This window comes from Paramisgurnus dabryanus, chromosome 20 (assembly GCF_030506205.2).
Source record: "Paramisgurnus dabryanus chromosome 20, PD_genome_1.1, whole genome shotgun sequence".
Classification (NCBI taxonomy): Eukaryota; Metazoa; Chordata; class Actinopteri; order Cypriniformes; family Cobitidae; genus Paramisgurnus; species Paramisgurnus dabryanus.
The window spans coordinates 12755282-12780522 of record NC_133356.1 but is presented as its reverse complement, the minus strand read 5'-3'; the positions used below and the strand labels follow the sequence as shown (position 1 = coordinate 12780522).

At 39.3% G+C, this 25241-nt stretch overlaps 1 protein-coding gene across 1 annotated transcript in view; it reads right to left on the bottom strand.

The window, feature by feature from the left end:
- Positions 1–1146: 1146 nt before the first annotated feature.
- The window catches only part of rock2a (rho-associated, coiled-coil containing protein kinase 2a), a 43568-nt gene continuing 19473 nt past the window's right edge, over positions 1147–25241 (bottom strand). The window contains exons 3-31 of the mRNA XM_065296479.2: positions 21075–21175; positions 19936–20073; positions 19567–19827; positions 18690–18834; positions 18454–18592; positions 18253–18344; positions 16900–17059; positions 16711–16774; positions 15732–15743; positions 15518–15646; positions 15128–15355; positions 14675–14921; positions 14396–14502; positions 13670–13829; positions 11839–11999; positions 11568–11752; positions 11376–11445; positions 11188–11291; positions 10885–11071; positions 10697–10790; positions 10437–10531; positions 9835–10026; positions 9490–9658; positions 9078–9148; positions 7938–8026; positions 7733–7811; positions 7378–7633; positions 6486–6699; positions 1147–4626 (exon numbers count right to left, since the gene is read on the bottom strand). Of these exons, the coding sequence (XP_065152551.1) occupies positions 4356–4626; positions 6486–6699; positions 7378–7633; positions 7733–7811; positions 7938–8026; positions 9078–9148; positions 9490–9658; positions 9835–10026; positions 10437–10531; positions 10697–10790; positions 10885–11071; positions 11188–11291; positions 11376–11445; positions 11568–11752; positions 11839–11999; positions 13670–13829; positions 14396–14502; positions 14675–14921; positions 15128–15355; positions 15518–15646; positions 15732–15743; positions 16711–16774; positions 16900–17059; positions 18253–18344; positions 18454–18592; positions 18690–18834; positions 19567–19827; positions 19936–20073; positions 21075–21175 (4220 nt within the window). The 3' untranslated portion in view covers positions 1147–4355. The remainder of the gene's footprint in view (positions 4627–6485; positions 6700–7377; positions 7634–7732; positions 7812–7937; positions 8027–9077; positions 9149–9489; positions 9659–9834; positions 10027–10436; positions 10532–10696; positions 10791–10884; positions 11072–11187; positions 11292–11375; positions 11446–11567; positions 11753–11838; positions 12000–13669; positions 13830–14395; positions 14503–14674; positions 14922–15127; positions 15356–15517; positions 15647–15731; positions 15744–16710; positions 16775–16899; positions 17060–18252; positions 18345–18453; positions 18593–18689; positions 18835–19566; positions 19828–19935; positions 20074–21074; positions 21176–25241) is intronic.

Below are 25241 nucleotides of genomic sequence, written 5' to 3'. Positions count from 1 at the left end.
TGGAGGTACCATTTTTAGCATAGCTTAGCACAATCCATTGAATCCGATTAGACCATTAGCATCGCACAAAAAATAACCAAAGAGGTTCGATATTTTTCCTATTTAAAACTTGACTCTTCTGTAGTTACATTGTGTACTAAGACTGACGATTAAATGAAACTCTTTGGTTATTTTTTTAGCGCAATGCTAATGGTCTAATCAGATTCAATGGATTATGCTAAGCTATGCTAAAAGTGGTACCGCCAGACCCAGAAATCAGCTGAAAGAATCCCAAAACGGTAAAAATCTAATTAAAAAAAAGTGGAGTGTCCCTTTAACTCTTGACCTGTTCACACTTCCTGATCATTCCAATGAGATTTCTCTCCAATATTTACTTGTTTAAAAGTGTTTGCAGTGTTTATTGATGTACAATTAGTAACATGTACAATTTATATTATACCTTATTGGTTTAGTTAAATACTGCAGGAACTGTAAATTGTATTTTCCAATCAGTATATTCAAATAGTACTATAGTTTTTTGACAGGTGCACAGTTCACAATAAGAACATTTTTGATTATATACCATAGTTCACAATGGGATATGTTTGCTATTTGTATACTTTAGTATTGAGCAATATCTTTGTAGAGCAACATGCTAATATACTGAATACAGGGTTTCTGAACTGAACATTTCAAAAAGATTGCAGTTGATTTTCCAGGGGCACAAGTAATGTTTAAAAATTAAGTTATTTGATTTATCTGCCACCTTTTGCATTTTATAAACTACTGAATCTATAAACTACTTTTGTATGGTCTCTTTTTTTAACTATATGGACAAAATGAAACTGCTGATAGATTGAACACTATACACCAGTGGTTCTCAAACTGGGGTCCGGGGGGCCGCGAGATGGTGCCAGGGGGCCCCCAGTTTTATGACATTTTATAAAATACATTCATTTATCATGAATTCTGTGTAATTAAACCTAAAAAAAAATAAGGCTACTTACCAACAGCACTACTTTGTATAACTTAATGTTTTGTTTAATTAAAATGTAAAATTTTAGAACAGTTTCTTGTCATAAATTTTCTTTGGGGGGGCCGCAAAGGAATGCACCGTAAACAAGGGGGGCCGAAAATTTGAGAACCACTGCTATACACAACTATATCTGTTAAAGTGGCTTGGTTATATTGTAAAACACCCTAGAACATTGGTATACCCACAACTAATATTCCTTTAAATTTTAAGTGATGAAGATTAACATTTCAGAAAAACGTTTTATAAATTGTTCTCCAACTGTGAACTCCAATGTATATGCAGTGTGTGTGTGTGTGTGTGAGCATGTGATTGAAGAACGGTTACAGACCAAAAATTTATATTAAAACTTTACTTCCTTTACTACATTCACAGCTATATACTTCTTTAACTACTTTTGTGTACAAAAATAAGCAAATGTTATACAGGGTCTCCAAACAACACGGCTACATATGCTTCAATTTATGCTCAAACAGTACATCAATATAAAACATGCAAATCTGGAGGCAGCCTATCAAAATAAAAAAGTGCCCAGACCTGTATAAATAGCAAACCCACTGGTAGGATGGCAGGTCAAATATACGCTGTATATTCATATATATATATATGAATACACTTATATAAGTGTAAAAGAACACAAGGATTTGTATCCATAGCACACCCAGAGATACACAGCGTTTGCTAGAGTGACAATTCACACACACACACAAAAAAAATCGACCACTTCAAATCACCAATAAAAATAGTAGTGAACCTAAGCGTGTGGTTTACAGACATTCTTTCATCTTACGAATAGTTCAGTCATGTGCTTGCAAGGTTAATCAGTTTTTGGCCAAGTTCTTCTTTTAGGGTACGAGACTCTGTTTTGAATCACAAATGAGAGATGCATTTTACATTCCCAGATAGCAATAGACTCCGGGCGGATCGGATTTAAATCTCAATCCCTGTTACAGTACATTTACAGTTATGTTCTGCTCAGACTACATTCAACTCATGATGTGGTACACAACTCCGATCCTAAAAGGACACAATCCTGCAGAATTTAGTTCCAACCACTACTCAAACCAAGGTCTTCGATATTACTTTTGATTAAGGTTGAAGCTAAACTCTGCAGGACTGTGACCCTTCAGGATCTGAGCTGAACCCTGATGTTGGGAATCAGTACGGGATGCATTTATGATAAGAGAGAAAATAAACACACAATACATTGGGGTGGGGTAACCAAAGATGTAAAATAAAATACCTGTAAAACTCTACAATAACTAGTTTCATTGCATTATGAAAGTATTAAAATTTTTATATAGTGGTGTTTTGTAGCCACGTTTATCTTGTACTACTGTCTACATTCGGCCATTAAAGTCAAACCCCCCCCCCCAAAAAAAAACACTACGATCTGATCAGATCGGGTATAGTTGTCATCCACATTCTTTTGCGAGTCCCTAAGGCGGTCCGATGAGGTTCTGTCCAGCTGAACTCTGGCCTTCAGTGAATAAGATGTTTGGTGTGGTTCTGACCTCCTTGTTCTGTGTAGATCTGTTGTGCGCTCCGAGTAAAAGCAACCACATGCCCAGAAAATAAAAGTCTTATCACGACAGCAAACCTGCATCAACATTTGTGCATCTTTCACTTTTTTGGATATGCCAAAACGTGCGGAAAGTTATGACAAAGGTCTTTTGTTGGTGCGACAGGAAGAACCCCAAATCACCATGTAGCAGCACCAGATTCCCAAAATAAGGTTAACTAGAGAAGAGAAGGAAAATCGAGAAAAAAGAAAGGGAGAAAGTTAATTTCACCGCATTTAAACAACCCAAGAAGAAATAAATGAACCACAGCATGCATGCTTAAAAGAGGCATATTGAAACACCTGCAAATTCACACAAAACAGGGTCACAAATGTTTATTGCAAAAGGTAACAATAAAATAAAAAAATACTATTTTGATGCACATTCTCTCTTATTCTCTTTTCCTTTTACAGTACAGATGAAATTACTTCTTGACAGTTTGTTAAACACACACATATTCACACAGACTTATTTGTTCAGAATGCTGTTGGTGGAGTCTGCTCGCCTCATCTTTGGCACGTCCAGTCTGGTGGGACTAGGGCAAGAGGGTCAAAGGTCAAACAAGAAACAGGCCAAATTCCAATTCTCTGAACAAACCTCCCCTCCTTTCGAAGTAAGTAATACGATTACACTGAATGAATTGTTGGGGTCGATATTCAAGAGCATTTGAATTTTTTGAGGGTGGAGAGGGTGTTTATGAGCAGAGCAATTGGTATATGTTTGGTTTATGGCAAACTCTCCATTTCCCATCTTGGCCACACAAACAGAACACACACGCACATGCATACACATCTGCTTTAACAGCAACCAAATCCCACTGTACGCCAAAATAAGCGAGCACTCCATTGCCATGTCCCACAACCTAGTGAGCAACCTTGCTTTCTATAGCCTACTTAGGCAGCATCTTAACAGAACGGTTTAACCTGATGCTTAAATATTTATGTCATTTCTTTCTGTAGATTATCTTTTTTTTATTGAGTTCTTTGCAGTGCATCATGGGATTGTCTTCTTTGCATAATTCACATAGCTTGATACCTAAGAATTTAGCCAAAAATAGCTTTCATGCTGACCTAAAATGCTTCCTAGATAGGGAGCTGACTAGGTTTTGGAACAGAGCTTGTATGTGTTTACCCTGATACAACCCTACGCTCCTTAGAAATTAAATGTGTGGTCATAATCTACATCGTCCACGTCATCCAGAGCCCAGTGCCAGTCCTGAAGCTCTAAATCGGGATTCCTGCAGGTGGAGGAGAGAGAGCATTCAACTAAACCTTTATCGATCTCCCACAACACAAAGTTTACTGGTATGGTTTAGAGGTAGTTGAAGGTGAAGATACACCTTGGCACCTTAGAGGTAATCTGTGTAGTTGAGATGAACCATTTCACCTCCCAAAGCTTCCTGAGGTCAACCAATATGGTATTTGTAAAGGCAGCATATCTGTGCAATAAAGCTATAGGTCTATGTGAAAATGTGTAAAACCTGCACCAAATTTTATGATGCATACTTGAGTGCGTGAAATTGTTAGTGCACAAGCTGTGGCCTTGGATTCACATCCAACTCAGTATTCCCAGCAGTTTAATGCAATACTGTTCAAGCTTTTTGTATGACACCTGGTTAGCCGGAATTTGCAATAACAATGTGTTAACATGCGAGGCAAGCATCACGACTGTAACCTTTAAGACTTAAAGGTTTTTGCCGGTTCAGAAGCATCCTACAGCCATCCTGCCCAACAAAAAGCAATACGTCCCCATCCAATATCCAGGTCGGCCACGTTCTCCTCTCACCCAGCGGAGAACTGGGGGTTGAATTGGTCTGGAGAACATGGTCTGAGATCTTCCTCTTTCCTGTCCATGTGCTCTTTGTGGCATTTGATTTGACATCTCTGACATTCCAGGGCTAGAGGTGGTTTGAACATGTTCCACAGGGGTTTGGTACAGGCATCGCAGTTTGCAGGGAAGTGGTAGAATAAAGGCATAAACTCATGACCCTTGTGGTAGATGAAGCCAGATTTCTCCACGCACGCTGTAGGTTCCCTTACGGTGCTTACAAACCTGTGTATCATATAGAGTAGCGCTCTAGTCCGTAACCAGTGCCGAATACTGTTGCTACTAAAGGAAAGTTGCTATTTTATGTGTTGCCATGTTGGAACCAGATCAAGATGTTAAAAGAAAAGTTCACCCAAAAATGACATGTCACATACAAGTATAATTTGCTTTCATCCAGGAACACAAAAGTTAGACATTTGTGACCATCTGTGAACTCCAGGCTTAAGTCTCAATTATGTCTGAGACATAAAGGTGGGTGATAAACCAGTGCATATGATAAACTGGTAGAAATTTGTCAACCAGAAGAGTTTTTGAGCCTCTACTGAGGTTACGCGGCCACCGGGCCACGTCACATTGCTGTGAGCGTGGTCACGAAAACGTAACATTTGTACACATATTTAAGCACCACAGTTTTAAAACCACCTGGTGGATAATAGCGGTATTATGAATTGCCAGAAATACTCATTGGCAGGGAAGTGTTTTCTCTTAAAAGAGTTAACTCGTCAATGGCGGGGAAAGAGTTAAGGGAGTATCTGGCAAACGTGAGTGTCTAATATCATCGAAGTGTTTGCAGCAGGCACATATTTTGACATGATGCGTGACGCACATAGGTTAACATGACACGCCAAACACATATTTTGACATGACGAACCACACACATGAAGGGCTAAATACATGTTTTGACGAGCTTGGCATCGTGCGCCCTCAATAAAGAAGTCACCAGCCGCCACTGTCAGTCATACAGGTTCATATTAAAGGATTAGTCAATTTTCTTAAAAAATCCAGATAATTTACTCACCATCATGTCATACAAAATGTTGTCTTTTTTTGTTCAGTCGAGACAAAATTATGTTTTTTAAGGAAAACATTCCAGGATTTTTCTCATTTTAATGGACTTTAATGGACCCCAATACTTTTTAATACAGTTTTAATGCAGTTTAAAATTGCAGCTTCAAAGAACTCTAAACGATCTCAAATGAGGCATAAGGGTCTTATCTAGCGAAACAAATGCCATTTTTTTTAAATATGCACTTTTAAAGCACAACTTCTTGTCTTCCTCCGGCTATGTGACGAGACAGCACGACCCCACGTAATACGTCATCACGTCAAGAGGTCACGGATGACTTATCAGAACATACGCCCCAGAGGACCATTCCGAAGTTGTTGTATGTGGAATGATACTAATTAATGTCTGTGTGTAGGTTTATTGTTTTAAATGATCCGCAAATGTGCCTTTCATATATGTAACATATGACGTTTCCACTGCATTACGCAATTACGTGAGGTCGCACGTGACACTTCACACAGCCGGAGGAAGAAGAAAAGTTGTGGTTTAAAAGTGCATATTTTTTATTTTTCTTGCCGAAAATGACAATCGTTTCGCGAGATAAGACCCTTATGCCTCGTTTGGGATCGTTTAAAGTCCTTTGAAAGTGCAATTTTTAACTGCATTAAAACTGTTAAGTATTGGGGTCCATTAAAGTCCATTAAAATTAGAAAAATCCTGGAATGTTTTCTTCAAAAAACATAATTTCTTCTCAACTGAACCAAGAAAGACATCAACATTTTGGATGACATGGTGGTGAGTAAATTATCTGGATTTTTTTTTAAGAAAATTGACTAATCCTCTAACTATAGGGTGAGTAAATAATGCCAATTATCAATTTTGGGTCAACTATTCCTTTAAGAAATGTCATAGATCTGGCTGCCAGACATGTGCATAGTAGCTTTTATGTAAAGTTTTGGCTCAAGACACTGATGCACAACTGATGTTGTTCTGTACAATGTAACAGTACAGCCTAGGCTCTAATAGGCTAGACACAGGTGCTTACACAGAAATCAGGACATCAAAGCTTCATCCTCACCTGGGTTTGCTGGGTGGTATTTGTCGACTGGGTCTTCTCAAGGATTGACTGGCTTGTACTTTACTGGGAACTCTGGGTGAGGAGCGGTGAGGGGCATCCGGTGCCGGAGGTTTCTTAGGGATTTTCTTTATCAGTCGACCAACCCACTTTTGCTGTTCCTCTTGAGATGTGGCTAACAGCAGCAGGTTTTTAGCCGTAGACACATCGTAGTTGACTGGGAACCGAGAAGCAAAGAAAAACGTGTGAGGAGAAATGGGGAACGTTATGTCCTGTAGCTAAATTCACTATAATCGCTAGTAACGCCAAGGTCATGGATTTGATTCCCAAGCAATGCAACTGCTAATAAGATGTATAGTTTGAATACATTTTAAGTCATTTTGGCTAAAGGATAAATCAGGAGTTCAAATGCAAAACCCTCTAAGTGCATCCGACATGTTTTCTTATAAATGACCACCGTTTCCAATTTATCCTATTAATCTTTCGTGCACTGGTTTGTTGAAAAATCGATGCCAAGGATTAAGTGGATATGAAGCAAATGTATTTGATGAACATATAATACATGCCGAGAGCATTCGGTTTATAATCTAATTTTTGACGTAGGTGGTGTTTAGGAGCTTTTGCTTCTGAGCTTCTCAAGATTCTAATGCATTCAGGTATTAATCTAACAATGAATGAATAAACCTGGTGGTCTACCACTAAACTGACTATGTTAACCCAATATACTTTAAAAGACACGTTATATGTTTTTTGCCGCCAGATGACACAAAACACTGGCCTAACTTGATGATGCTATAAAGAAGCGTGGAAGGATAAAAGTTGTGGTCTTAACCATTTTAATGCAAAACCTTTATATTTTGTGCCAGTAAGACGTATTAAAACAACCCCTGCTTACCTTTGCAGGGAGCAATGATTTCTTCCTTCTTGTCCATGTGGTCTTTGTGGCACTTGATGTGGCATCTCCTGCACTCCAGGGCTGGAGGTGGTTTGAACATATTCCACAGGGGTTTGGTACAAGCTTCACAGTTAGTGGGAAAGTGGTAGAGGGTGGGAATGAACTCATGACCCTTATGGCAAATGTAGCTGGACTTGTCCCCAGGAAGAGCCTCTTCTTGTTCCTTCTTGCTCTCGCCCTCATTAGCATACAAGATCTGGGAAAACCAAGTGATTTAATGATGTCATACACAAACTAAAAGCCACCGGAATTGGAATTAGGAATATATTATGTTAAGGTGGGTCAATGGCTATACCTGGAATATTCTGGGGATCTCTTTGGCATCAGCACGATAAACGTCAGTCTGGGTTACCGATCGTACATGGAAAAGTTTACTGTCAGAAGAAAAGCAAAGAGGACACAAACCAAGATTAAAGAAAGCAATCCAATGCGTGTAAACAAAGACAACAACTAAACTGAGAACAGTACAGTATGTGTTCAAAGAAAATGATTCAACTTACTCTATGTCTAACACCATGTAAGGATTGGAATGCTCTTTGTCCTGTTCGCTGTTGTAGAACAGAATCTTCTTGCTGCTCACCACAACATACTTGAGGAATGAGAAGAAGTACAAGATTCACTCAATTTCGCTGTGATTAAGAACACATGGGATTTCTGATGCATGTGATCGGAATCATGGTACATGACTAGCTTGTAACTCTGCTGAGTTGGTTCTGTTGTTGTCAAAACTAGGGCTGCCAAACGATTAGTCGCAACTAATCATTTGCAGAATAAAAGTTTTTGTTTACATAATATATGTGGGTGTACTGTGTATAATAATTATGTAAATATAAATACACATACATGTATAATTTTAAGAAAAAATATATTTATATAATAAATTATATATAAATACAAACATGTATACACACATGCAAATGTTTCTTAAATATATTCATGCATGTGTGTATTTATACATAATTATTATACAGTACACCCACATTATGTAAACAAAAACTTTTATTCTGCAAACGATTAGTCATGAATAATCGTTAGTTTAAAGCTTTAAGTCCTGATAATTAATATGTCTTATGTTTGCACACACGATATAAGAAAAAATGTAAAATCTTATTTTATTCACTTTTATTACACATCTCGATGGAATAGTTGATACTGGTTGGCCAGTCGCAACATTTGCAGGTTTGTTTTTCCAGATAATAACCAATTAAAACTAATAACAGGCGGTAACCCGGATGCTGCAAATCATTTTGACAGGTAGAGTTTAATATTACAAAAAATTGTAAAAAAAAAATTATCTGTATCGGGGTTGAAATCAAAATGACATCAAACTGACATTTCCCACAAAATCATGCCCAACAGCTGATACTACAAATTATTATAATTATTATAAGCTTGCCAAATCGCTGTAATATGAGAAAATTATGGAGGTTTTATGTACTTGCTCAATAACTGAATTTACAAATTGCAGCTTTAAAGAAATGTTGACTCAAGAAATATTGTTATTATACTGAGAACTAAAAAAATACAAAAACATTAGTATTTGTGCTGACTTATATATTTTAAATGCATCTTCTTGGAGTCTCTTTAGAAAAGACACATCTGCACAGAGCATAAATGCAAAATGAATATCTAAAACAAACCTTTCTTTCCCATCCAAAGCGTTTTGTGTTGTTCCTCACTGGTAAAGACAACCAACCCTCCAACCTCGTCTCTGCACAGAGAAAAATAATGTATAATGCAACAGACAAGCTTTATAAAGAAATACACAAGCTCATGCGAAAAGCCTTCAAGGTTTGTTTTAAAAGAGTGAGGTCCAGTAAGGTCTTAATGTCAAAACGTCATGCACTGAACTCCATGCAGGTCACCTGTGTGTTCAGGCTGAGCAGTAAGGTGAAAGGTGAAAGATCAAGAGTTGCATTGAGAATCTGATCGAAACTGAACAAGGACAATAGATGGTGATATGGAATAATACAGAAAAACAAGAAGAAAGTGAACAAAGAAAATGTTGTGATGGAAAAAATATGCACATTTGTGCCAGAAACAATTCCTTACCTGCAAGTGACTCATCGGTGTCTATATCTGGACCACTGCTCATACTGACAGAATCAAGTGAGTGGACATTAAGAGAGTTCAGCAGGCTGCGAAGTTGCTCAATATCGCTGTCTTTACTATCCAGAGCCATCTGAAGCTCAATGCGCACCTGCGACTCATCTGCCAGTTGCTGCAGGAGATGAAGCAGAGTAAGAAATACAATATTTGTGGAAGAGAAGTCTGAAATGGAGGTCTTTGCTTAATGAATTTATGCTAATACACCTCGTAGGATGTAGCAAAATGTAAACAAACAAAGTACAGTATACTCGGGGCTGATGAAATGAAATAAATAAAGTAGCATAGTACCGCTTGCATGTCATTAATTTCTCTCTGGTATTTAATAATGGAGCTGTTGAGTTTCTCCCTCTCGGATCGAAGTTCCAGCTGCAACTTCCTGTTCTCTTTCTCCTTCCTTCTGACATCTGTATCATTTCCACGCCGACTGCCACCACCTCTGACCTCCTTCCTGTTCATAATCTCTGCCAGTTTATTCACCGCCTGAAAAGGCAAGGAGGATGAAATTAATATTTATATGTACCAATTACATAAGAATCACATTCCTGCAGCCATGTTAAAGCAGCAAACATCGATTATTACACCAGAATGAGAGTATAGTTCCTAGACATATCTGCCTAGAAAATCAAGTCAAGTTTTAAATAGGAAAAATATAAAAAACTCTTTGGTTATTTTTGAGCGCGATGCTAATGGTCTAATCAGATTCAATGGATTATGCTAAGCTATGCCAAAAGTGGAACAGCCAGACCCGGAGATCGGCTGAATGGATTTCAAAACGGTAAAAATCCAAAATTTACCTCTGGGGGAGCTGGAAAATGAGAATATTTTTTAAAAAAGTGGAGTGTCCCTTTAATGAAACAATTAGTATGTTGTGTGCAAGTCATGAAGTGTACCTGTGTTTTGAGAGTTTTCTCCACCTGCAGCTGTTTCTCAAGAGTGAGTTTTACTTGCGCAACGGACTGCTCTTCATTTCTAATATTCTGCATGTCTGAGAAATTTAACGAAAAATTTTCATTAATCACAATGATTCAAACTCACATCAGAGACATTACAGAGGCACTGTAAGAGCTGTTATCTAGCTTGAAATGAGATTTCTGTGAAAAACCTCTATTACACATTTAATACGTTAAAAGTACAACATGAAATGACTTACTGTCTTGCGCCTCCTTTAGCTTGTTGTTAAGTTCTTCCTTCTCATTGGCCAGGTTTGCCACATCATTCGTCAAAGTGCGATTCGCTTCTTCCAACTGTTTTAAAAACAAGACCATCAATATTGCTTATTAGAGAGAGACCGACCAGCATAGACCACTGAGATTACAGCGACACTGGTGTGTAACTCACAGAGGTGATGGTGGTGTCCTTCTCAGAGAGCTCCTGCCTGTGTCTGGCCATCATCTCTTTGATCTCCAGCTCCTTCATAATCTTCTCTTTCTCCAGGTCGGAATACTGTTCCTCCGCGATGGAGCGTGCCAGCTGCTCGGAGTCAGCTTTCGTGAGTGTGATCTCCAGCTGAGCTGCGAGAGAATCCCTGGGAGAGAGGTTCATAGAAATTAGACTCGCGCGCAAATCCAGGAAGATTTTCCAAACTGAAAATGTTATTTCTAGGGTTGCTCCGAAATGACCAATAATGGCCATGCATCTCACCTCTCCTCCTGCAACTCTTGTAGATTCTGCTGCATGTCTTTATATAGCTTATTTTTTTCTTCACACTCTTCTTTCAGCTCTCGCACCTGTGTCTTATACAACGTCTACAGAGACAGAAAGAGGGAGAGAGTCTGGTTAGATCTTTGTGCTTGGATGCTACATGGGTTTGAGATGTTAAATAATCTTACAGAGAAATACTGCTCGGCCTCCAACTGATCCTGAAGTTCCTTCATCTGCCCATCAGAGTCCTGACGCTCCCTAAACACACACACACATGTGCATGGTATGATTTTGGTTTCTTTAAATTAAATAAATTTTTTGCCTACATCACCCATCCCACATGAGAAAAGCATTAATGAACGCAAATGTTTGTCACGTACTTGCGCAGTTCCATGTTCTGTTTCTCCAGGCTGCGTTTGATGTCCAGAAGGTGGTTGATCTCCTGCTTTAGTTGTTTTTCTGACGTACGCAGAGTGATGAGCTGCTGGTTCTGAACCTTCAGGTCATTCTGAGTCAAAGAACGTTTCTGCACCTCCTGTTCGATCTTCAGAGACAGATTCTTCACCTAAACCACAGACAGAGATCAAATCTATGAGTCAAGAAACAAACACTACACAGTGTTATCCACACACAGAGCGCGCACACACACACCTCTTCTGTGAGTCTCTCCTTGTTTCTTCTCAGTTCCTCGAGCTTCTGCAGTGACTGTTTGTAGTCACAGTCGAGCATGGAGTTTTTCTTCTCCAATTCCAAAACCCTGTTCTCCACGCGCTGTTTAGAGGACCGTTCTTCCTGCAGCTTCTGCTCCAGATCTACACAAACACATACAATATGAAATTCCATCAAGCTTTGAAAGCCAGTCATCTTTCGAAGACCACCTGCTCCTCTTCTCTGCTACACCCTTTACATACCTTATTATTAAACATCCATAGAACCAAAATAAATTTTGTGGTTTTTAATCCATGTGTTACTTTTGGAACCACCTACTGTAGATGCTAGCACAGAGGTTTTCAAACTGGGGTACGGGGACCCCCAGTGGGCCTCCAGGAGATCCCCAGGAAAAAAAAACATTTGCTTTGTTCCTTTCTAGTTCCTTATAGGGATGCACCGATACTGGTATCGGCCTCGATACCACATTTTCTAAAGTACTCGTTAAAAGTCCCCCGATACCTGGAATCGATACCACGGTCTGAGAAATGTCTATGTTTGAGAGGCGTGTAAGGGGTTAATGCCTCTTGTGTTGTCCAAAGAGGCAGAGTTTACAACAAACTGGAAAACTAGTCCTTTGTTTTTTTGTTAAATTATATGACTAAAGCTTTTACCTGTAAATTAAAATCATGTTTTTTTATTAAGTACTCGGTATCGGCAATTACTGAAATGCAAGTACTCGTACTCATACTCGAATTCCAAAAAAGTGGTATCGGTGCATCCCTAGTTCCTTATTACAGTTACCTTTACCTCACATACTTGGGGTCTTAAAGGCAGAATTCCCTGTAAAGCTCCTATGAAACAAGATCTGAAGTACAAATAAATTTGAAATTGTATTATTTTCTTCAGGTTTATACATCCAGTGTAGCTCATCGTAGCTGGTTCATCATATTTGGGGGACCTTAGTATCACAAAGTTCAAAAACCCCTGTGCTAGCTTACTAGAATCTAACTAATTTAGAAAACACATTTAGATGAAAATTTTTTTTTACCTGGTAAAAGAAATTATACAAAACTATGGATACATTGACAATGACCTGTAAAATGACAATATATCTTTTCAAAAAGATATAAGCACCACCTGCCTACGAATAACACAACATGATCTCACAGAAAGTCGTGTTATAGTCACGGAAAGTCGTGTTATAGTCTTGAAAAATGTGATTAATTTATTCGTGTCCATGGCACGAAATTCAGCTTTTTTCGTGCCTTGAGCATTAATGTCTTTTTTGTGTCACGAATTTCATGTATTGTTTTGTCTTTTTTTCCTATTTTGGGGGTTAGATTTGGGGTTTGGGTTAGGATGTACTTTTATGTATTGGTTTCTAGATGTTTTTTTTTTTCACTTTTAGAACTACTCTGGCCTGGAGTTGAGGTTTGGGTTAGGATGTCTAAAAATGTAACAAGAAGTGATTCTAACCCCAACCCAAACGACAATGGTAAGAAAATAGAAAAAAACTGAGGAAAAAAAAGTTGTGCAACAGACACGAAAAAGTATTTATAGAAATTGACACGAAAAAGACATTCGTGCTCAAGGCACAAAAAAATCTGAACTTTGCGCCATGGACACGAATAAATTAATAAAAAAATTTGTGACTATAATAACACGACTTTCCATAATTTCAGTCTGGACTAACAATAGGTATTGGTGATAACAGATTTGGCAATTATGTAAATTAAACAATATTGGCCTTTAAGACAAGCCCTTCGATATTTAAATGGAAATGTGACATATAATAAGCTATAACACCGGGTTTAACACTAAACTCTCGTACCTTTCACAGCCTCAGATTTGGCTCCTTCGATAGACTCGCTGATCTTGTTTTTGTCTGCGAGTCGAGCTTTTGTTGCTTTGTGTGCCGCTTCCTCCTGCTCCAAGCCCTGCTGTAACACCTTCAGCTTATAGGTCATGTCAATCTCTTTATTGCTCTTCTCCTATTGGACACACACATGGAAAAGGAAGGGCATTAAAATTAATACATTTTTTATGATTTTCCAGAAAATATTCTTCTTTAAATATATAAACATACAATATATCAAATGAAAGAACAGACCCTTTGCTTTCAAACAAAGAAACATTCATTTGTTTTTATCACCTCTCAAATATGGGTAGATTTATAGAAAAATACCAAGTTTTGAGCAAAAGCTGAGATAATTGCATTTTTGTGAAAGAATTCTGATAGAAAGCCTATTCAAAGGCGATAATCAAAACATATGCTGTGCCTGAACTGTTTTGACATGAGCTGTTGCTTCCGGGTTGTACAAGTTGGATGAAAGCGGTATTGCGGAGTGCCGGAAAAACTTGTTATTGGCAGGGAAGCGTTGTCTTTTAATTGACGAGTTAACTCACATACAGAAGTACACATCAAGTCCATTTTTTCCTATAATTCATTGGCGTACACAACTTTTGTTGGGAAGTAAAGAATGCTGGGAATGCCAAACTTGACCTAGGATGAACGTCTTAAAGAGATACTTTCTAGACAGAGAGAGATTCTGGTTACCTTTTCCAGATCTGTAAGTTTCTCCTGAAGTTGTCTCTTTTCTGTCTCAGCTTTGGACAGAGCCTGTCTCACTTGTTTAACCTCATCCTCCAAACCAGAGATCCGTGCTACAAACACAGAGGGTACAAAAATTTGTATACAACAGGCTTGTGCCTACAAAGAAATCACATCCGTGCTGATATATTGAGTTTAAAAGCACTCCTGCTCATGTGAGTCGTGACATGCTTGAATACTTGAATGCATAGCACAGGTCCAAAAAGTCAGACCTGTAACTCTTACCTTGCAGATCAGAGATGGTCTCAGAGCCCTGGGTGTGCTCTCGTTTCTCTGCGTCCAGCGCGGCCTGCAGGGTGATATTTTCTCTCTCCAGGGTGAGCTTGCTGTTCTCCAGCATGCAGTATTTATCCTGCAGTTCTCTCACATTACCCTCCATCTGCTGCATCTGTTTGGAGCTCTCCGCTTGGGCTTTACGCAGTCGTGCAGCTGCGTCAGACTCGGCTCGCAGTAATGCGTTCGCCTCATCCAGCTGACATAAAGAGAGACAGGTTTGTGTATAGGGAATAACTCAACACTCACTTCGTGATGAGTCTTCGAAATGTCTCTTTTCACTAAATAACAGCATAAATGTTCACATTCTACACAGACTTTACTATTCTGATGTTCTGATGACCAGATGCTCTTAAATAAACTTTCCATGATGACCTGAACGATCTCAACGTGCCGCATACAAACCTGTTTCTGCAGGTGAATGTTCTTCTCATTGGAAATGTGCGAGTTCTGGTTCTTCTTTTTCATCTCATCCAGCTGATCTCTCAGACCGTTCACCTCATTTTCCAGGCAGCGTTTGCGGTCAGCTTCGCTTTCGGCTCTGCGGTGACTTTCCACGCTCTTGTGCTGCAGCAGAGCTTTCTCTCTCTCCAGCTGTCTCAGAGACGTCTCCAACACTTTCCTGCCATTTATCTACAAGCACATGTGCAAAAACACATTATAAAACCTGTGCTTTATTCTAATTGGATAAGTTATTGCTGATCTGTGATTTAACAATTGCTTCTGTGTTGATTGGCAACCATAGATAGCCTACAATAATACAATCGTGTATATTTCTAGAGGTGTAGCACACACCTCTTCATCAAGCTCTTTGGTGATCTTTTCCAGGCGGCTGAAGTTGCTTCTGTATTTTTGCTCCAGTTCATCTTTGGCCTGCATCTCAATATTGAGCTGCTCCTCCAGGGAGTGAAGTTTCTTCTGAAGCTGAGCAGAAAACACATAGGATGGTTTAAAAAACTCGTACAAAGTACGACATATGTGATGTTTATGTATGAAGATCAATACTTACAGCTAAATTGTCCTGTAGAGAGAGAAAAAAAGAGAAAAAGTTAAGATGAAGTTTCCAGAAAGTCTTATCATCAGCTTAGTGTCAGACCTACTACTAGAAATAGCTTCAGGTGTTGTTCAAGTCTAATATAAAAACTTGACCCAGTCAAATTAAGGCGCAGTCATAATATACCTAACGCAACCAAACAGTGCCCGATTGCAGTTGTCCCTCCTCTCTACTCCCCCAGAAGCACGCACTCACTGTACTTACTTACTTATTCATTTAGCTGACGCTTTTATCCAAAGCGACTTACAATTGCTATACATGTCAGAGGTTGCACGCCTCTGGAGCAGCTAGGGGTTAAGTGCCTTGCTCATGGACACAATGGTGTGTCACAGTGGATTCGAACCCGGGTCTCTCACACCAAAGGCGTGTGTCTTATCCACTGCGCCATCACCACCCCCTTTGACCGATCCAAGCATGCTTTCGTCATTAGGATGCAATGAAAACAAGAAATAAAGCACTTTCTTAGTCTGTGTTTTTTATTCGGAGTCGTTTGGGGCGTGATGACACACAGCCCTCTCACATGCCTACAATCATATTGCTTAGCTGATCTGTCCCTTGTGCAGCACAGACATTCATGTAACCCTCAGAAGTGTTTTTTACAAAGGTAGATAGGCAAGCGGTCACACAATTGACATCTCTCCTTTTGAACCGTGCTCTGGCACAATTTGCGATCACACTGCGCGTTCTGCGCCCAAGTAAACTGTGCCCGAGCCCACCTCTGCAAGAGGGCCAAAGCGTTATTAACCAAACCACACATTAGTCAATTGAAACAGGCTTAAGGAGTCAAACAAACTCGGGCGTGGTTTTGTTTAGATAATGTGAGTGTGCCCTTAGTGTCTACTGTAACAGTAAATAACATCAACTCCATTTCCTAAAGGCAGTGTTACAATGTCAACTTTACTGCGTGTTGGTAAGGGCAAGCAGTTGTGTGTACCTCTATATTGCTGGATGTGGGATGATCATTTCTCATTGCTGAACTGTTGACATCTTTCAACAACCTGCAACAAACACACGTCAGAAAATCTACAGCAGAATACATACAAAATGAAAACACTTTGTTTTGAAGAGTCGTTCTGTATCAGAGTAAAAGCCCAAGAGTTGTGTGGAGTAAGAGTTGCCTTACTGGTCTTCTTTAAAGTAGGTGAAGCCAACAAAGGGCAACTGATTGCCAACAAAGGCTTTGGTTGTAGGAAAGGTCTCAACTTCTCCTTTATCCTCTTCTATCTCATCAAAATTACTAGTGTCTATATCACTGCTTAGTTCTGGAACCACAGGAGCTGAAGCTGAGGAGAAAGATGGCAAGTTAAAAAAAAACTGCATATATTTAGCAAGTTACAGGGCACTGACTGAAGAAATTAAGCTCTTATTCAAAATGTTTACTTTCTTTTGAACTCAAATGCTTAAAGGAATAGTCTACTCATTTTCATTATTAAACTATGTTATTACCTTAACTAAGAAGAGTTGATACATCGCTCTATCATCTTAGTGCGTGCACGTAAGTGTTGTGGGTCGTAAAGCTTTTCTAAGCGTATTTAAAAGAGGAACTATATTTTATGGCAGAATAGCACTTTTGGGAGTACCTCGACTCGCCTGAAAAATCCGCTCCCCTTCTCCCTCTCATAATGGGAGAGGGAGAGTGTTACTGCGCCGAGTCGAAGTACTCCCAAAAGTGCTATTCCGCCATACAATATAGTTCCTCTTTTAAATCCGCTCAGAAAAGCGCTACGTTTTATTTTGTACCACCATACTTGCTCGTATAACTACTCGTCTTAAATAGGAAAAACGTTGATGTGTTTGGTCACTTCTAACTTTATCTCTGTTTGGTACCATTGAATGAATGGGGCTAAGCTAAATGCTATCGAAGTGTCGCAGCGCGCCCCAGCGCTTACGTGCACGCACTAAGATGATAGAGGGATGTATCAACTCTTCTTAGTTAAGGTAGTAACATAATTTAATATTGAAAATGGATAGACTATTCCTTTAATTTGGTTTCACACCAGTTGACAACAAAAAAACGAATATCTTTTTTTGTAATTCAATTTAGTTTATTGCATGTTTACAATATAATTTCTGTTCTTTTGTAAATTCTTGCTTTCATTTTTAGCTAACAAAAAATATATATTCTTTGTGATGAAATGGAAATGCATGTACACCAAAGCGTTTAAACATGGCTTAAACTCGCCACCCAGATGCCAACTTTAGGCGCCTGCCAGCTTTGGTTGCTATGATACTTCTGCTTTGTTTATCAGTTGTTAAACGAAGTGCCGGTTGGTTGTTGTGATATTTGTCCTGTCCTCCACTTGGATTGAAAGGCCGAGTGAGAAGTGACATTGACGAGTGTTTCAAACAATGTTGAAAATTTTTCAAATCTTGGCGCTCAAGCGTTGAAAAACCACTGAGTGCTTTTATTGGAAAGAATACAAAAATACGACAGCAGCTGGCGTAAGCGCCTTGGTGTGCACACCCCCTTACTCACTCTCTCTAATGGTGCTGAAGGTCCACTGGTCGTTTTTGAAGAAAGGGTGTTTTTTAATTTCCTCTACACCGCTTCGACCAAGCCGAATTTCTCTGTGACACACAAACATACTTTGTCAAACCGGTGTAAACTTCGAAAATCTAGAATTTAAGTAAGTACATGAGTGCATTTGTAAATGTGTGCATCCACGCAGGAACTTACCTGTCTGTTAGGAAGGCGCAGATGATGTTTTTGGCTTCTTGAGAGATCTCAACATCATCGGGGAAGTTAAGCGAGTTCTTATGATCCATAATCTTACTGTAGGTCCCCACCAGAGAATCAGCGTAAAATGGTGTATCACCTTCACACACAAAGAGCACAGAGCCATTTATCTTATCAAAATAAATATTGCAAACCCACACTTTAAACGAACACACACACTCACATTCCCGACTCACCGACCAGCATCTCGTAGATAAATACTCCTACTGACCACCAGTCACACTCCCGGCCGTAGCAACCATCCCCTCCTTGAGACTTGAGTACCTCTGGTGAGATGTAATCCGGGGTACCAACTGCAGTATCACAGTGAACCATCCCTGTCTGTAAACATTTGATCAAATATTGAGGTCTAGTACGAAGACATAACTTGTATCAGTAACCAATTCAAAAATCTTCTTAGTGTGTAGTACTGCATCTGTACTGTAGATGGCACCATATCCTCATACAACCAGTATGTCTGTGTGTGGAACTGAAAGAAGAGCTTAGTATTTAACCTCGGGGCAAAACCTCCTCTTTGACACTATCAAACTTATAATGCGTGCCAAAACAATGTCCTTTGAATGTCATATATGCAGCTTACATATGCAATGTTATATAAATACCACATGCAGAAAAAGCACTATATAGATGGGTCAAAATGCTGTCTTCAATAGATTAAACAAACACATGAACTCTTTTGTCTGTAATGTTGACTATAACACTAAAATAGATGAAAAATGTGTATTGCAACTGTCTGCAAATCTAAGGTTAAAGGTAGAGTGCGTCTAAACGTATGTCATTATTTATTAACCCCCCTTGTTCCCTTCAAACCCATATGACTTTCCTCTTTCAACTAAGCATTTTTTAAAGACGACAGCTTCTTAACCTCAGTCTGACTCTACGACCTTTGAACCAACCTGAAGACTTCCTCACTCGGACATTCAAGAATGAGAGGACAGAAAGTCGAGTACGGACAAGAACCGGCATGCATTCAAGGTATTTACCATGCAATTACACCCGGGCAGGGCTCTACAGTCCCAGTATTCATATCACCTGACACGCTCGAACTCTCACCTCATCCATTTTCATGCATGTCCCGAAGTCTGCGAGTTTAAGGTGCCCGTTGCGGTCCAGCAGCATGTTGTCCGGTTTGACGTCTCGATGAATGAAGCCCATGGAGTGAATGGCGTCCAAAGCCAACACGACCTCGGCCGTGTAGAACTTTGCCCACTTCTCAGGAACGTCATACGTGCTGGTGAGATTGACGAGATCTCCTCCTGGCATGTACTCCATAACCATATAGAGCGAGCGGTCATCCTGGAACGCACAGCACAGCTGAGGACCAGGAAGAGAGAGGAAAAGAAAGTGTGAGGGCGGAACAGATGGTTAGGAACGCATGTGTTTATCAGTTTATTGAGATCGAATGCTCTCTGCATATCTCACCTGTACGACCCACGGACTGTCTGCAAATGCCATGATGTCACGTTCCTCCCAGAAGAAGGCGGAGTCTGAACGTTTGATCATTTCAAACTTACTGAGCACCTTCATTGCATAGACCTTCTGAGAGGCTTTATGCCTAACCTACACACATATACACACACAAACAAAATGCTTACTTCATGCAACTTATATTTTACTAAAGCCTCATTCACATTGACTTGAGGTTACTGTTGGCCGTGAGTTATTGGTATGGCTGACCATAAGATCAAACCACATCACACAACTTCTGACAAGCCTTGTTCCTTACTGCTTCTAAACACCCATTGAGAATCTATTTGCCTTTTAAACAAAAAAAAGTCACATTTGAAAACGCCCTCTGTTGTTGTGTTTCAGGCGTAACGCACCCACACAGCCCGTCTGAAGACTGACGGAGGAGAATACTGTGTGATCATGTTGTTTGCGTGGACAGGCTTGTTCGGGCGCATCCCTCCTCTGACGGTCACAAACATACACCCAATATAAAACTACACACAGTAGCGTTTGTACCCATGACAGAATGTGTGACTGTTAGGTGCCATTTCACACAAGCTTTGATGATGAGTTGAATTACATTATTCAAACGTCTAAATGACTGCTAAATGTCCCATCTGGTTTTGATTCATAAATTACCAAGCCTTTCTACATCCATAAACAAATCTAAACAGAATTGAACCTGTTCAAAAAGTAGACACATTAACTGTAAAGTTTAACAGCAATTAACCTATTTACTTAATTTCACAAGTTATGTATGCAGTAAATTTACGTTTAAACCCCCAGTCGTTGTCCCAGCCTTTGTTCACACGGCACACATTCCGAGACAAATCCCACCAATATTACTAGGTCCCTATCCCTGGATCAATCCCAGGATGTGTTTGTATTCATACAGAATGCACTCTAGCACTTCTATGGCAATTTTCTGGGGGCTTTGTGTGAAAAGGGTTTGTGATGGGTTGTTATGGTCAGGGCAATGGCCCACATTCTTTATCCAAACAGGAAACAAGACATATTGTTTCTGTGAATCATTTTGCTAATTAAGGGGACAGAGTTGTTCATTTGTTACTTAAGTATAAATACTGATAAGACATTGCACATAGTTAACTCACCAGCTGAACTTCTCCAAATGCTCCTCTACCGATCACCTTCACTCTTTCGAAATCCTCCGGCTTCATCTGGAGTTCCCGAATACGACACATAACCTTCTCATCTGTACACACACAACAGCACAAGTCCTTTATTTATGTTTGGCATGTTAATTAACGATGTGCCACAATCCATCTTTAGTGAATTTCCAGGTTCCTTCATACAGGATTCAGAGTAACTTAAAGGAAAACACCACCATTTTACTATGTTCTTACCTAACTTAGATTAATTAATACATACCCATCTTTTTTCAATGCATGCATTTAATCTTTGCACAGCGTGTCGTGACTCTGTTAGCATTTAGCCTAGCACCTTTAATTCCTTAGGATAAAAAAATATGAATTTAGAAGCCACCACACACTTCCATGTTCCATGATGTGCAGGTTGATAAAAATGAGCGAGTGCCTGTGGTCACCTGAGGTTACGAGTCATCCAAAAAATATTTTTATGAATTTTATGAATATATATATAGTTGTTTATACATTGAACTCACTGATGAGCAAGTATGGTGGCACAAAACAAAACGTTGTATTTTTTAAGCGCCCGAGGTCGAAGTTCCGCAAACGAAGTGCTTTTCCGCCATACAATATAGTTCTCATTTTTATCCACTTAAAAAAAAAATCACCACGTTTTGGTGGTGTGACACGGCCATTACTCGTGTAACTACTCATGAAAGTGTCTTTACATAGGGAAAACATGGAAGTGTTTGATGGCTTCTAAATTCATCCCTGTTTAGATCCTAAGGAATGAATGGGGCTAGGCTAAATGCTAACACATTCAGGACACACTGTACAAAGATTAAGTGCACGCATTGAAAAAAAAAATAGGTATGTCAGTGTTTCCCACAGATCTGAAATTTACTTGTGGTGGTAGCTGGTGAAAAGGGCAAGCATTATTATCCACCGACAAAAAATGGTCTACTATACATGTAAAAAAGAACTAATAATGTGTGACACAACACAATACTTTGATTTATAAAACATTCATATTAATTTCACATTATAGTTCATTAATCTAACCACCCCAAACTTTTTTTGCCATAAACAAAGCTGACACTGTTTGTCAAAGCACCACGAAAACACTTTATGTTTTTGCACTGATATATGAAGCAATTTGATGACCCCTTTTATCAAACTCAATATATACAATACTATGTATACTATAGCCTATATAGACAGTGCAGGTCTATAGATTATAAATGTGACTGATGTTATAATGTTAATAACTTCTATAAGATGCACTTTTACTGCTTCTGCTTTCTATTTCTCTTTTGCCGATTAAAAAAAGCTTAATCCACTAATTATTTCAGATTTAAAAGTCTACTTGCTGTCCCGATGACAGACTTTACATTACAGCTTTGCGTTTTTTTATATCCTGAGTCAGCTAGAGCTTTGCTCGTTCAGTATTAGCATTGCTTTTTCTACAATCTCTGTGCAAACTGTTTAGATTTTAGTAAAGATATTTTCTATTAATAGTAAGAATATTAAAAAATGGGATAAAGAAAATGAAGCGGCGCGTGGTCGTCACAAGAGCCAGTTGCTATCGCCATAGAAACCGGAGGCACGCTAAAACAGCACTCGAGCTTTAGCGCGGTAGCGCTCACGGCCGTTCTCCGATCGACTCTGGTTTTACACACAATATTAATCAGACTTGGGACCCGAAGTAATGAACTAGGACCGACCCGGACCCATCTGACCATTTAAACTATAAACCCGGAACCGTACGGCTCCCGCGTCCTCAGTGAAGAAAGACCTCTAATGGTAAAACTCTGCTCAAGTTCAGAAACATGAAAGGATACAATGTGACACTGAGGTTGCTTCGCGTCGCGCCCAATTCATTGAGAAACAGAGAGCACGTGAACGGACACTCAACTGGAGAGACACGACGCGCTTGCACGCAAAATGAAGCCAACTTAGATGCTATAAACACATATGCACATAAGCATATGCGACCATTTTGGTCGCAGTGTGTTCCCTGGCTGCTCCGTATGTGCTGCTGCAGTTGATCCAGTTTGCCGCGCTGGATGATGAGTTTATGACGCGTGCATCATCTTCACGGTCACCCGACCCCCACCTCACCTCTCTCTTGCGCTCTCTCTTTCGCTCTCTCTCTCTCTCTCTCCAAAACACGGGTCATCCAGTCGAGTTCAGAAATACGGAAATTCGTAAAGTGATTTTTTTTACCTGGGCGGGTCGCAATTTACCTGGGCGCAGCGCCCAAGTAGAGCCTATGTATGGGAAACACTGTATGTATTTATTTGTCTAAGTTGAGGTTAAAACATAGTTAAATATTGACAAACGGTGGTGTTTTCCTTTAAAGATATAGCTTAGCAGAAAATGAAAATTACCCCATGATTTACTCACCCTCAAGCTATCCGAGATACATATTCCCATCATCTTTTAGATGAACACAATTTGAGTTATTACAGGTATGTCCTACTTAGGGGTGGGCGATAAACCGGTAGACAAAATTAACCGGTAGAAATTTGTCAACCGGTAGAGATTTTGGACTATCGTTTCTATCGAGGTTACGTGCCCACGTCACGCTCCTGTGTGTGTGGTCGCGAAAACGTAACGTTTGTACACGTATTTAAGCACTGCAGTTTTAAAACAAGTTATTTTAAGCCATTGAAACACAGACAACAGATCTGTATGCGTGCGTTCTTTCTGTGTGTCAGGAGCGGACAAGTCGCGCAACCGCTGCTCTTTCTGTCTGTGAGGAGCGCGCAAGTCGCGCGACCTCTGCTTATTAAGCTCGTGAGCATTTTTCCCGCTTTATTGGCCTTAAATACACATATGCGTCAAAATTCCCGTCTTTGCAAGCATCATCATAAACACGACCAGTAAGGTCTTAAGAGAAAGTAAACAGCTAAAAGAGAAAGCGCATGTGTAACAGTGTATTGGATCCGGACTTTGGTCTTAAAGGGGAAGTTACCTAATTTTGCTCCTGTCTGTCACTCGTGTTAATCAAACAGCATTGAGAAAAAAATCTCTCACTGCTCCTGATTTTAATCACTTTTCTACCTTAAATAAAAATATATATAGGCCTATACATACATGCATAATTATTTATTATCATTCTTATTGACTGTGTATCTTCAGAGAGCTTGAGTTTTGTTTGTTTTTATCTTCTTTCTATGCTTGTATATGTTTTTTGTGAGAATTATGAACATTTCTATGGTATTAAAGATTTAAACCTTATTAAAACATAAAAAACTCTACCGTGATACATATCGTTATCATGATATAAAATTAATCCTATCGTGATAGAAGATTTTGGTCATATCGCCCACCCCTAGTCCTACTTCTTTAAAGCTTTATAATAGTAAAAAACAGGGTCCACATCTTTCAAACAGCAAAAGTGCATATTCTTCAATGAAATAATCCACGTCTTCAGGGGGTTTATAAAGGCCTGCTGAGGGTAATCGAGGCAATTTTAAAGAAAAATATTTGTAAAAATATAATAACTAGCTTCCGGTAGCAGCCAATGCGCACTTCTGTGAAGGATGAATGCACTTTTTTGGCTTGAAAGTTGTGTACCCCGTTTCCTACAGCTATAAAGCTTGGACATTTTCTAAAATAACTCAAATTGTGGTTGTCTGAAAGACAATGGACATGTGTATCTTGGATAGCTTGAGGTTGAGTAAATCATGGGGTCTTTCATTTTTTACTAAACCATTCCTTTAATATCACAACACATGAGGTACAGTTATTTATTAAATGAATCAATGAGCACACTTTAATGTGACATCTGTATCAGAGGCAAGTTCAGAGAGAGTTCACAGTCTGGAAGAGAGGACTGTTGAATCACACTCTCCTTGCCAAACCACACATTATAACGTCCACACGACCCTATGGTCTCCATGGCAACAAGCAGAATTGAGAACAGATCGAGACTAAAAGTCATAATTAGCCAAAAGTTTAACAGCACATGAGTGGAAAACAAGTCATATAAAGGCAGACATATAAATCATATTATTTCACCATAACATTAGCAATGAACAACAGGTGACGCATGTAACAAGACAAAAAAATCCCAAGCCCTGATCTGCATTACACTGCATGGGAAGTGTATTAAAAACAACAGACTAAAATGTTGTTTTCACAGTATTGTTAGCCAAGTATTCACTT